Source organism: Phragmites australis, chromosome 18 (assembly GCF_958298935.1).
Source record: "Phragmites australis chromosome 18, lpPhrAust1.1, whole genome shotgun sequence".
Classification (NCBI taxonomy): Eukaryota; Viridiplantae; Streptophyta; class Magnoliopsida; order Poales; family Poaceae; genus Phragmites; species Phragmites australis.
The window spans coordinates 27,180,176-27,193,489 of record NC_084938.1 but is presented as its reverse complement, the minus strand read 5'-3'; the positions used below and the strand labels follow the sequence as shown (position 1 = coordinate 27,193,489).

Genomic DNA, 13,314 nt, shown 5'->3' with positions numbered 1-13,314 from the left:
TTTGGAGACGCCCTCCTCATTTCTCTCTCTCCCACCCCTCTCCCCTCTCTCCCCCTCTCGGCCTCTCCCTCCCCTGCGAGCTCACGCCCCCACGAGCGCCTCTGTTGCGAGAGAGGCAGGCGGAGCAGGGGGCGTGCCGCGGGGAGACGATGGATCTGGAGAGGTCGTCGCCGGCTTCGCCGGCAGAGGCGGGCGGGGGCGGGGCGTGCTCCATCTGCCTGGATCCGGTGCTCGGCCGTGGCGGGGCTAGGTCCGTCGCCAAGCTGCAATGTGGCCACGAGTTCCACCTAGGTCATATTCCCTTGCATCTCTGCCACGCTGCGATTTATGATCAACCGGATTTGTGTGGGATGGTCGCGTTCGTCCATATATTGTACACTACGGGCGTAATTTGACGCAAAGGAGGAATTTTTGCGGGTAGATTTAAGGATTTGATATGGTGATCTTTGTGGTTGAGACTTGAATTACGAGAGATGCATATGTACATGCATGTTCCGATGATGAATTGATGAGGATTATGATGATGATGGTGGGGTGGAACTGCGTGTGTTGAAGTAACAGTGTTGCGCTTGTGGGGTTGGAACCTGGGGTCTGAACTAGTGAATTGGTAATTTTAAGCTTGGATTCAGTGGTAAATTGGGTTGGTTAACTTGCACTTGCCTAGAGGATCGAGGCAATTTAGCGTAGTAGTTAGGTCTACAGTGGCTTTTCCTTTTAACATGAAAAAAAAGAAGGATCTGTGGTGATAGCTTGAGACGTTCATTGGACAGCCTTTGCTGCAAATATGCTAGCTTGGTGCTTATTGTTCCAATTCGATCCATGTATTCGTTGTGTTATATACCGTGTGTATCTTGAAAAAATGGGGGCCTCGTTAATTGATCATCGCCTTTTGCATGTTTGAGGTGGTTCTTTGATCAACATTAAGGCGTTTCACCTTGTTTTCCGTGAATTAAAAACTGATGTGGCAGTGGTTCTAATCACAAGTGGTCCTTGAGTGTTTTACTGCTGTCTTATCTGTTAATTACTTCTTTGATTCTTTATTCTTTAGTTTTATGTTTGCTTTTTAATCGATCTAAACCGTTGCATTGTGATACTGAACTTTATACAGATGATGGGTGTGTGTCCTATGCAAGTCATTTGATTTGACAATTTATAGTATGACCTACCATGCGTTGTGAATTTGTTAGAAAGATTGATCAAACAATGAAGTAACATATTGAGTTTAGGTATTAGAAGTTGTAAATATTAATTCTCAGTTAGAATTTATAGACACCAAATTCAAGATTTTCTCAAATTTTTGTGATTAGTTGATTAATCTTGTAGTTTTACCCAGATGAAGTATACATGCAGAGCACATTTCTATATTTGTAATTGAATTAACCTGCTCATCTTCAAACATCAACCACAACTCCACATAATGTAGTTGCAAGTGAATATTTTGAACTGACTTCCAAAAGAAACCATTGAATCATACTTTAGAATTTTCGTCGAGCACCTAAGTTTAGTTGAAGACCACCTGCACAATTTTGCTGTTGCATCATCAGTTTTTTTAATCTCCAAGAACGTCCCTACATCTCTTCATCCCACTATGTGCATGTGAATGTATGCGTGAAAATACATTATGACATCTTACGCAGAATGCTGAACTAAACAAGTTTTTCCTGCTAGACTGTATTGGATCCGCATTCAATGCAAAAGGAGCAATGCAATGCCCTAATTGTCGGAAGATTGAGAAAGGTCGTTGGCTTTATGCAAGCGGACATCGCCCTTCTCCTGATATTGATATGGGTGGCTGGGTGACTGGTGACACCTATGATATCACCTCTGAGCTTGTAAGTGCTCACCTGAGAGTAAATACGGATTTAGGTCATAAAAGTATTAACATGTTTTTTGGTTGAATTTGCTTCATGAATGGTCATGTTCTATTAGTTTGTATAGTATATGCACTAGAGCAGATGTTATATGTGGTGCTGTCTTACTATGTTTTTGTGACTTGTATTGAATATGCCATTAGAGAATGTAGTCTTCAGTTTTGGTAAATCATCATTGTCTGACATCATTTGACCTCTCTCCTATTTCTCATTATCCTGTTTGATGTGTTCACAGCCATTTGGATTTCAATGGTGCCCCTTTAGTGGATTCACTCAGCCAACGTCCGTGTTTCAGTAAGTACTTCTCCTTACCTTGGTTTGGATGGGTTTTATAACTTGTTTTTATTGATTGAGAATCAAGAATGGGGATCTGCTCTTCCATACTCTCAAAAGAGAGTACCTGCTGTAGCTCGGTGGTTGGAGCGCCCGCTGCTGTGGCCTCACCCGCCCGGGCTCGAATCCGTGCGTCGCACCTTCTTCTTATAAAAATGTGGTGGGGCGTCTCCCCCTCCATCGAAAAAAAAGAGTGCCTGTTTTGTCTTATGGCATGTCAATAGATATATCGATGTTGGTTTATTGAATTGATAATGGTATTGCCTCCATTCTAAATACTCTTAATTATCAAAAAGCAGCAATTAAAAGCCGAAAACTGCAATATGAAATTACGAATTCGACTTGTCTTCCAAAAACCTACTATCCGAAAGACACAACATATGAACTATAGATTAATTCCTTTGATACTGTCATTCATAGTACATGTTGATGTTTAATGCATTAAGCTAGCCGTATTACAAGTCCCTTAGTAGATTTGGAGTTTCCAGTCCATTAAGCATACCTTTTATGAATACATACCATGGTTTGGATCTTTATTTCCAATGAGTAGATGCTTAATATTAATCTTCAGTGAGGTGGTAGTTAAGTCTGATGTCATGATTTTTGTCTCGACTGCTTTTTGCATTGCCATTTTGTTGGCTTGTGTGTGACAATTAGCTGTTAATACTGGAGAGATGTGTTTTGCCAAAACTATTCTTTTTTATTTCATGGACATACCATACATGGAACCTCAGGTTCTTAAAAAGACATGTTTCAATTATTCAAGTTCTGAATTTAAGTTATCTTTTCTTTTGCAGGGAGCGTGAAGCTGAGCCAACTTCCTGTAAGCGTTTCAACCTAAACTTCAACCTCTTAAACTTCTATCTTGTTTACTGAATTGCTATTTCTCTTTTATGAAGATCACACAGTTGGAGATCACTCGAGTGCTGCAAGCAGTTCACTTGTTTGTTCGTATCTTGCCCTGCGTGGTTTTCTCCATCCTGTCCATGTGCCTTCTACTTCTAATTCTGGTGCTGAAAGCACTTCATTTCATCGGCATTCAACTGGCTTGGAAGGCCATGCAACTCCTGATTTGAGCAATGCTCAAATTTTCCCTGCGACCGAGTCAAGGAATCACAACAGTGAGCACCGATATTTGAGTAATCTTCATGTATCAGGAATTCCTGATCATTCTATGACTCCATTTGGTATAGGACTACCGAGATATGACAGCAGCAGCCAACAGAGATCCAGATCGTATCCACATCATCATCCCCTAATCCATAGGTATGCCTAATTCATGAATCTGATTCTAAGTAGGTTTATATCATTTAATATTTCTACATAGACCCCATTTTATGCTCAAAAGTACATACACTCCACTCCAGATAGGTGGTGCCTAATAGCTTCAGCAACCTAAATATTCCTGAAGTTGTTCAACTACAAACCCTGAAAACCTTAAATTTTGATTTGCTTGATGGGTTGAATTGGCTATTTGGAAAGCATAGTAAATATTGATTGCTAAAAATCATGCGGATTTTCAGTTCCCTCTTTTGTTCTCTTTGTTAAACCACATACTTTCTGAGCTCTTACAATGTCAAAAAACTACAGGCCAACACCTCGCAATGGAAGCAATTTGGTGGCACCATTAGGGTCAGTTTCAGCTGTCGTGGCAGAGACTAGAGGCCATGGTCATGGTGCAAGAGGTCATATGTACCAACAGTCGATGCACTCTATGCAGAGCAGCCCATTCCCTCCTACCACTAGAAGGGTTAGGCCGAGGGCCTTGGCAATTACATCTTTCATTGCAGCATCATCTTCGTCTGAGATTGGAGGGCCTCATGAATTTTCGGCCCCTGGAGCTATCAACAGGAGCGTTCCTGATGCAGAGGGCATCTCTACACCCGTGGATCGACCATATGCGTTGGGACGGGAGGGCTTTGCCCCATTCCCTTGGATCCATGCTGAGGGCGACTCTCACTGGTGGGGGGACACCTTCAATCCTATCCAGAACCATGCACATGGAACTTTTACTCGAAGGCCTACTGGCGAGCAGATGCCCCAGCCTGTGCCTCCCCAGAGGATGCCGCCATTCTTGTGATCTGTGAAGGCTTCTCCTATTGTTGTGTATATCTCTAAATTAGTTGAAATTGTCTGATTCTAGACTCAAGAAACAGATGGAAGAAGACGTTGCAGCATCGAAATCTGGTCGTTTAAGGGACTTGAATGACGTTTTGCCGCCGGTATTTTAGGGCTTTCCGTCCAGCAGCCCTTAGGTGTCATTGAGGGCTGTAGTTTATCCTACCTAGTATGTTGCCTTGAGCAGAACTACTTGGAAACATGAGCCAAACTGTATCTCTGGTAGCTAGGACAAAACAGCAAAGAGTGCAGCTACGAACAAGGCAGTGATTCATTTGCGCAGTTCTTTCTCCATCTCCCAAATCGTGCATTTCTGAATGATGCATCAACACAGTAGCTTGATGATGTAACTACACAAACTACAGATGTTGCCCAAATTTGTGTGCATGATTACTCATCCCCCTGCACACTATATTCACGGTGCTATTTTTTTTTAGCTTCACTTGTTGCATCCTCATCTGTTTCGTTTTGATAAATATGTCTGGTTGGTTGCCAAGTTGGGGCATGTTTGTGACAGGAACCGGAAAACCTGCCAGCTGAAATTAGGCTATGTTTGTTTCCCCTGTATTATGAATTGTGGATCGTAGAAGCTCAACTTGAATGGATTGTGTCTAAGTATATATTCATAGAATTCACTTATAAAATCTGATCGTTTATTTGCAGAAATCGTAATCCAAAATCCACAATTCAAGAACGAACAAATAGAACCTTAGTCTCCAATCGAGCCTTCTATAGACTGAGGACATGAATGAAAGCTGAGTTCAACTAAGAAATTAATGGTACAGTAGCCGACAATGAATTGGAAAGTAGCATCCTTCCGATGTTCATAGCTTCCACCTTAGGATGAATCCCAGCTCTCCATTGCGTAGCGCTCCAGCTTTGGCCTTTTCTTCTCTTCTCCCGCCTTCCTGACAGTTTGGTGGACTCGAGCAGCTGCAGCCTGCTAGTGCTCACCACCCTCAAAAAGATGTGTAGGTTTCCTCCAGCGCGTTTGGTGAGACCTGAGCGCGTTCTGGCCGAGCCGGGCCAAGTTGCTAAGGTCTACCTCCATCTACTCTTCACCACCATCATCGCATTGCTAGACTCCATCTACTCTTCACCACCATCATCACATTGCTTATCTCTAGCAGCTACCGCATCACTATTAGAGCATTGTAGCACTCGATACCGACAGATTAGAGGGACAACAACAGTCAGTATCGAGCGCTACAGTGATATGAGGAGAGGACTGTATACTCCAAATTTGGGTACTCATAACACTATTTATTGGTTCCGTAATACTATTTATATAGGATGACTATGAGTCTAAAAGGAGGAGTAGAGTGATATAAGATAGAAAATATGTTAACTGTCAAAGATAAAAAATAGATAATACTATAATAGTGTTAGATAATGTTATAATAGTATTATAGAAAATGAATTTTTAAAGTAACTGCTAGAGATAATTAAAAAAGGGTAAGTACAATATATCGTTCTATCTGCTCCATCCCTCAGAGTAGGAAATGGATTCTCTGACTTTGTTAAGCAAAATTACGGAGAAACAGTACCGTGACTTTAGCTTTGATGTGAGCAGTTCGATTAGAAATGGATGATCAAGATTCAGTACAATAGTAATCTACAGAAATGCTACAGTAATTTATCTACAGTAAGTTTCACACAGTATCCCTGCGCCCAGTACCAGTGCTGCAGTTTTTTTACTGCAAAATATTGTACCCATGCTGTAGCTTTTTACTGCAAAATACTGTACCTCATCTCACAAAATACTATTCACATTACTGTTTATCTGTGACTTTGCTTCAGCAAGTCAGGGGATCATTTCCCTAAAGTAACGATTGACTTTGTTCTGGTTTTGGTCTTTGTGTAGTAAGTAGCCTAGCATCTTACATGCCCTAGCGGGTTGAGCCCTAATCATATTTGCTTGTCTCCATAAGGTTTCTGTGGGGAATGTAGTTTACACGAAAAAAAGAGACTGGATTTAGGTATATTGTTTGGTTGATTCCTGATCCTTTTTCTTTTATATGCGAAACAACAGTCTTTGGACTTGTTTGGGCAGGAGTGGTTTGGATTGGAATCCTTGGAGGTGTTTGGATAGATCCAAACATGGTCTTTAGGATTTGGTCCGGTTGAGTCTGGTTGTGTCAAAAACAACCTCTCTTCCTTTGTCGGTTGAAGCTAGGGTCACTTATGAGTTCTAGTGATGTCAAACTGAATGTGTACTATGATCAAACGTTCTTACTACATTACAGGCAAGCACCACTATTGCAGAAGAGAAAGTTGAGAAGTGTGCGTGTACCTGATAAGCCGATGATCCGGCGCCAAAGACGAACGGGAAAGCACCGCCGCTGTGATGAATGCTGAGCACGCGCAGCCATGAACAATCCTGAGCACGCTCTGCTCCGTTTTGACTCTGTTTGATCGCCTATCTGCTTCTGCTTCCTGCATGTCTCGATCGAATGCACAGCTATGAGCCGGCACCCGCAATGCGGCGCATGTAGCCAGCAGGATCCTCCTGATCGAGGGCCTAGAGGTCGTGTCACGCGAACATGGCCATCCCGCTGTGGAGTCATGTCAGTGCCGGCGAGATTTTTCTCACGGAATCGACGCCGCGCCCCCATAAATCCACCTCACTGCACCATAACACCACCTCTCTCTCCCCTTCTCCCCACTAATTTCCACCACCGTTGCCTCCTCTGCTTTTCCTCCCCAAATCTGGCCGCCGCCACCAATTCCCCCTCTCCGGTGCTCTCCCCTCCCCGTCGACCTCACGGTGAGCTTCCTTGACCTTCCTTTTATCTTCCCCAAACCTCCTCGCTCCCTCCAAAGGCACACAACCACAGGCGCATCGAGCCCCGCCGTCCGCTACCATCCCCTCATACTGTCGGCCTTCGACGAAACCGTCCCGGACAGGTTAGGACAAGGATACCTTGACGTCGTGTGCCATTGCTAATGCATGGAGCCAAATCCATGCATCAACGATGAAATCACCGTGATGTTGGTGTTAGGGGATCCGGATCCGACAGGCCAACCACTATGTAACATTCACCTCACCGCGTAGATGCTCCTGAGCCGTCTATTGGCCCCTAAACCCCCCCCCCCCCCTCCTCGATTAGTTTGGTCAAGAGAAGTTAAATAACAGTGATAATGCTGACCTGGATAGACCATTTGTTAAAGAGGAAATCAAACATGTCTTATCTCAAGAGGAGCCTAATAAAGCAGATGGTCCTTATGGTTTCCTACTGAATTCTTTTAATACTGTTGGGAGGTTATTAAAAGTGACTTTTTGATTCTTTTTCAAAAGTTTCATGAGGGAGAAATTGATATCAGCAGACTGAACTATGGGATGATCATCTTTTTACCTGTAGTTTAAGATGCTGAAGAATTCAACAATATAGACCTATTTATTTGCTGAACTATTCTTACAAATGGATTATTAAAGTTTTAACTCTAAGAATTGAGCCCTATATGGATAAACTCATACATAAGTGCCAAAATGCTTTTATCAAAACTAGAAATATTATGGATGGAGTGGAGCCATCAAATTGGTATAGTGTTGAAATTAGACTTTGAGAAAGCATATACTAAGTTTAACTAGGATTTCCTTTTTCAATGCTTAGATATGAGAGGCTTCAGTGAAAAATAGATAGAATAGATTAAGAACGATGTAAAAGGTGGAACTTTGAGTGTCAAGCTAAACAATCAAATTAAGCCTTATTTCACTAGTCAAAATAGATTAAGAAACTTTGATGCTATATATCCTTACTATGGTATCATGGGTTGATGGTCTAATACATCAAGATAAGGTCTCACCACTAGTCTTTCTTCTGGTTTCTTGCCGTCATGATCACTTCGGAGCTTGAGTCACAAAGGCAAGAGTTTCCGCGTCCTCGCACAATCGCCTTGCCGCTGCTCCACACCAAGTCAGAGGGTCAACAAGCTTGCTGACGAGTCAACAAAACTCCAAGGTGCTTACGTGCCAAGAGATACACTGTTAGATCACTCCTTGATCCACTCTCTAAGCAGCAATCACCTAGCAACTCACTATCTAGGTCTATAAGCATTAATCACTCACTAATCTCGTGCTTAATCGTCTTGGATGATCACTTTAAATACTTTGGTGGCTTGGATATCTTCTCAAGTGTACATAAACTTCTCAGGACTCCAGCTGCATGTCAACCTTCAAATGACTGAGTGGAGGGGTATTTATAGCCTCAAACTCATGTACTAATCATTAACTCAACGACTCAACCTTACTGTTAATACTGGATGATTCGGCGTTGACAATGGTACTAACACCGGATCATCCGGTGAGTACTTCCTCATAAACTAGCCGTTGCAACCTCCACTCAAGCATCTGTGAACACCGGACACTCCAATGTATACTCCATCTTCATCACCGAACTTTCCGATAAGTATACCTTAGCCATCCGAGCCAACATCTTCTCTGTATAAATTGCTCTGGTGCCTTCTTCGGTGCTTATCACATCATCACCGGACTATCTGGTGAGCAATCCTCAACCATCCGAGCCAAATGCAACCCTTTCTGGAAAATATGCTCCGGTGTGCTCATCTTCAGAGCACTGGACCTTCCGGTGAGATCACTATATTATCCCTTTTTTCAACAATGCTCTGGTGCTTGCCTCCGGTGTGTTCAAATCAATCATCAAACTATCCGGTGAAGCTTTCATGCCTCTGTCCCCCTTTGACAGAGATGTTCCGATGAGTGCAAATACGTGGAGCACCGGACCATCCGGTGTAGTCATTTCTCCTGAAACTTTTTACAATTCAACCAAACTTTGTCCCGATTTCGATGGCTTCTTCATGTATTGCATTTATGAGACCAACTAACATATATTTTTGACAAACATGTTAGTCCCAATGACTATATTATCATTAATCATCAAAATCACAATCATAATTTAATAGAACTATTTTCGTTACACTAACCTAATTGGCAGCGTGGAGCTCACAGGACTACAGCAGACAGGACCGACCGAACCGTGGCACTGGACCATACGGCGCAAACCGACCCATGGAAAGTAACGCAGCAAACGGTTGTCCGTTCAGTGTTTGAGATGAGTGTTAGGATGCAAATGATGAGGACAACAACCTCCATTTACTCTGCGGTGCAAGGATAGACGTGAGAATGGAAAAAGGGGGGGGATATGCAAACGACAGAAGATATCAAATCCTATGTAAAATTATGTAAAATTCTTGTTTTTTAGTGGACTTAAGTATTTTTTGTGAAGTTACAAAGACTCTATGGTCACTAGTATACTCTCGCTCAATTTTTGGATGGGTCCGCCTCTGATACAAGGTCCCAGATCATGAAATAATTTTGGTGATGTTGTGTTCTTTTTCGTAACGCAACTGATTCTAAGCATGACTTCTGCTCTTGTACTGGAGAATAGCTAGGATGATATTATATATGCCGTTGTCCCTCCATCTTCATTGCTATATATACATTATTTTCCATGGGACAAAAAATCGTCAATTCGGTTTGCCACACTTGAGTCTATCATATCCCGCCAGCATATATCTAAAATAATGTTGCAAGTTTTTTCTTCTCGATCAAAAGAAAAAATGCTGTAGTACACGATAGTATAGACTATAGAGTAACTAATTTGCATTCACTCTGCCAGTCAGTCGAGGCCTGCATGAATTAGCCGGTGACTGATTGATCAATATTCGATGGATCCATCGAGTACGTACGTGCCCGTACATGCGATGATGCCAAGAAACGGGATCGCATGCAGTTAATGAAGCTGCAATGTACGTACTGCATATGCACGTGTATAGCGGTGCATGCACGTGTGCAGGAGAGCGCCCTACACGTACGTCCGTGCGTCCGTGCGAGGACGACACGCATGCAGCGCGCGTACATTTGCAGGAGTCGGGCGATTGGAATTGCAAGGCCGGCCATCGCGTTTGCATGGCTGGATTTGGCCGACCGTGTCAGATTTGTAGTCTGAATATATGTAAACGGGATGAACCGCGCGCACAGCGCAGATCGAGCTGAGACCGATCGCATCGCATCTACCAAAAATTCTCGCGATGAGACCGATGAATCTCGGACGAGATTTTTTGGCGCGAAAGAACCGCAACTACCAGTTGACATGCAGTTGATAACGTTTACTGTTCACAGCTTTAGCTTGGTCTTGACTGCGTGCCTGCGTTATTGGTGATAGCTAGTGACCTTTTTAGCTGCAGGTCCGCTCAGATCGAAAAATTTTAACAAGCAACTGAAGATTAACCTTTCACCCCAACAGTAGCGGATCACATGCAACGTCGTAGCTCGCCGGAATGCATGCCAGACGGATCCTTGGACAATCGAGCGCTCATAATGCACGTAGACGGCCCCTACCTAACTGGCTACTTATGCAGCTAGCATTGTTCTTTTGCTTTGCCCAAACCAAACCCTAGGTAGCTTAGCTACATACTACCTTGATCTCAAATATAACTTTATTTAGCTTTGTCTTAAGTTTCTAACTTTGACAATCAATAGCTAAAAAATCATATGAATTATCAACATAAGGCTGATGTAATTAGATTTATTATAAAAAGACTTTTAAATATATAATTTTCATCTATTTTAAATAATATATATTTATAGATATTATTAGTTAAAGTAGTGTATTAGAGACCATTTTGATATCGACCTATATTTGATTGCTCCAACTTTTGACCCCATCGCTCGATCCAATCCATCCATCGGCCAGCCACATGATATGCCCTGCATGTTAATTTGCCTCCGATCGATCGAGACGTGGCTCGGTCGAGCGGCCAAGTCCATATGTATGGCGCAACACATTCACGCCATGCTGGTACATGCTGTGGCAGTTGATCTATACATGCATGCGGTCGACCGATGCTACAGCAGCAGCAACCAACAAGAAAGCAGCAGCTACATGTGTCTATAGACTATAGGCAGATCCTGCATGCCCAAGCTCCATGCATGCTCCTGCATATATACATCTCTGGCCTGAACACTAGCTAAGTATGTACTGCTGGCAAGCTATGTGTGTAGCTCTTGACAGGAGCCTGCTAGGGATCAGAATCCGCGGACTTCATTTTAAACTAGAAAATGTTATATAATAAATAGAAAAATATTATATAACTAACTAAAAAATATTGAACTAGTTATAAAAATCGAAAAATATTATATAACTAATCGAAAAACGTCGAACTCTAATAAAATTAAAATTCAATTTGAATGTCGAGCATATATTAGACGGCTTCCAGCAGCTAGATAGCTAGAAAGGCGAAAAGGCCTGCGTTGGTCAGAGCTCAACTTACGATGAGACCTTACACTGATCGTCTATGCATGCATGCATGCATGAGAGAGAAACAGAGAGAGCGAGCTGCGAGGGATAGTGTGAGCTGCCATCGCCGTGCAAAGTTTAACATGTTCCAAATCTCGACGGTAACAAATAATCAAGGCCAGTTTGGAAGAGGGGATGCTCCAGGAAATTTTATTATTTAGTTCTAAGAAATTAAGTTGAGATGTATTTTAGTTTGATTGTATTGAGTTATTGACAACGGTTAATTTAAGTTGATCTTAATTGTTATGAGTGTGTTTATGCATGATTTTTCTTATGTTTAATTGGTTGGAGAGTACAATAGAGTTGGTGTGAGTCTAGTAAAAAAGTGATCATCGGAAAATCTGGTGTGAGAAAATTTGACTTCACCGGATAGTCTGGTGTTGTGCTGAAGCTGACATCAGAACATTTTGTCTCTCAGGAAAAATCTAATTAATACACCGGATAGTCCGGTGTAGGGGCACTATGCTCACCGGAGCATTTCCTATAGAGAAGAAATTTTAGCGCCAAATTTGAAGAGATCACCGGATGATCTGGCAATGGGTCCAGAAGAGCGCCGAACTATTTCTTGCAGAAGATTTGAAAATGAAAGCCCGGTGCAGATGCGCTCGCCGGAAGGTCCGGTGTTAGACAGTGTAAACACCGGAGGATTGCATCGGAGCTTTTCTTGCAGAGAGCGAATTTTCAGTGTGTAAGAGGACTTGAACGCACCGGATGATCCGGTGTTCAGTGGGTGAACACACCAGATCATCTGGTGTTCATGTTTTCAGTGCAAAGTGCTATCAACTAAGGATTTGTGATTCTGGTTTTGCGACTAACTGGAAATTATTTAGAGATAGTTTGGAGAAACATATTTGCTTGTCTCATGATGTGTATGTAATGGATACAACTTGACGGTCGATGACAGGATGATCAGGGTTAAGCGGGAAGCTTGGTGCCGAACGATCAAGGAGGCTGGACGGAGTCAAGGATGATCCTAGTGGTACATGTGAAGATCAAGCAAGGTATGGGACAGAGGTTGATGAAGGTGGCGTGATGACAAAGTCAAGCGAAGGGGATGCTGGTACAAGTGATAAGGCGGCCCGAGGAATCAAGAGCGGGAGAGATTTGCTATAGATCAAGATCGCAAGACAAAGTACATATGTCGATATTGAAGCGCTTGCTTGAGGCAAAGAAAGTGACAGTTAATCACGCTTTAAGAAGCGTGCTAAGGTTTCACGGTTTAACCACAAAACCGCGGGAGGACCGGAGGGTCACGTGGTATCATCGCGAAGCTTACGTTGAGGCAGAGATAGGTCGTAACCATTAAATAGAAGGAGTGAAATCTGGACCAAAATACCCCCATGGTAGATAGGAATACACTACCGATAAAGTATATTTTGTGAACAAGTAAATTTAAGAGACAAGAAAGCTCTCAAGGCCTATAAATAGAGAGGTAGAGCTATGGAAGAATCTTGAGCCAGCCTTTTAAGAGCCTAGTGATAGGTTTTGGAGGAGATGAGAGGATTGGCTTAGTCTTTGTCTTTGTAATAGATTGGAGCTTTTGTGAGAGAAACAACTTTGTAATCTATCGAAAATAGTCTGACCTTTGTGCTTAATGAAATTTATTTTCTCGTCTGAGCTTGTATTCATCTCCTTCTAGTCTATTTCTTTTAGTTCCCTTGCCTTCGGTGCAA

At 42.6% G+C, this 13,314-nt stretch overlaps 1 protein-coding gene across 2 annotated transcripts; it reads left to right on the top strand.

The window, feature by feature from the left end:
- On the top strand, positions 1-4,604 carry LOC133898955 (E3 ubiquitin-protein ligase IPI1-like). 2 transcript variants are annotated; one of them, XM_062339795.1, is made up of 7 exons: positions 1-291; positions 1,669-1,832; positions 2,107-2,165; positions 3,002-3,027; positions 3,104-3,325; positions 3,398-3,470; positions 3,795-4,604. In XM_062339795.1, exons 1-7 carry the CDS (start codon positions 150-152, stop codon positions 4,282-4,284), a joined length of 1,176 nt encoding a protein of 391 aa, XP_062195779.1. In that variant the 5' UTR covers positions 1-149; the 3' UTR covers positions 4,285-4,604. The 2 variants fall into 2 exon arrangements, with proteins under 2 accessions (XP_062195779.1, XP_062195778.1); XM_062339794.1 differs by having other exon boundaries at positions 3,104-3,470.
- Positions 4,605-13,314: the final 8,710 nt, after the last annotated feature.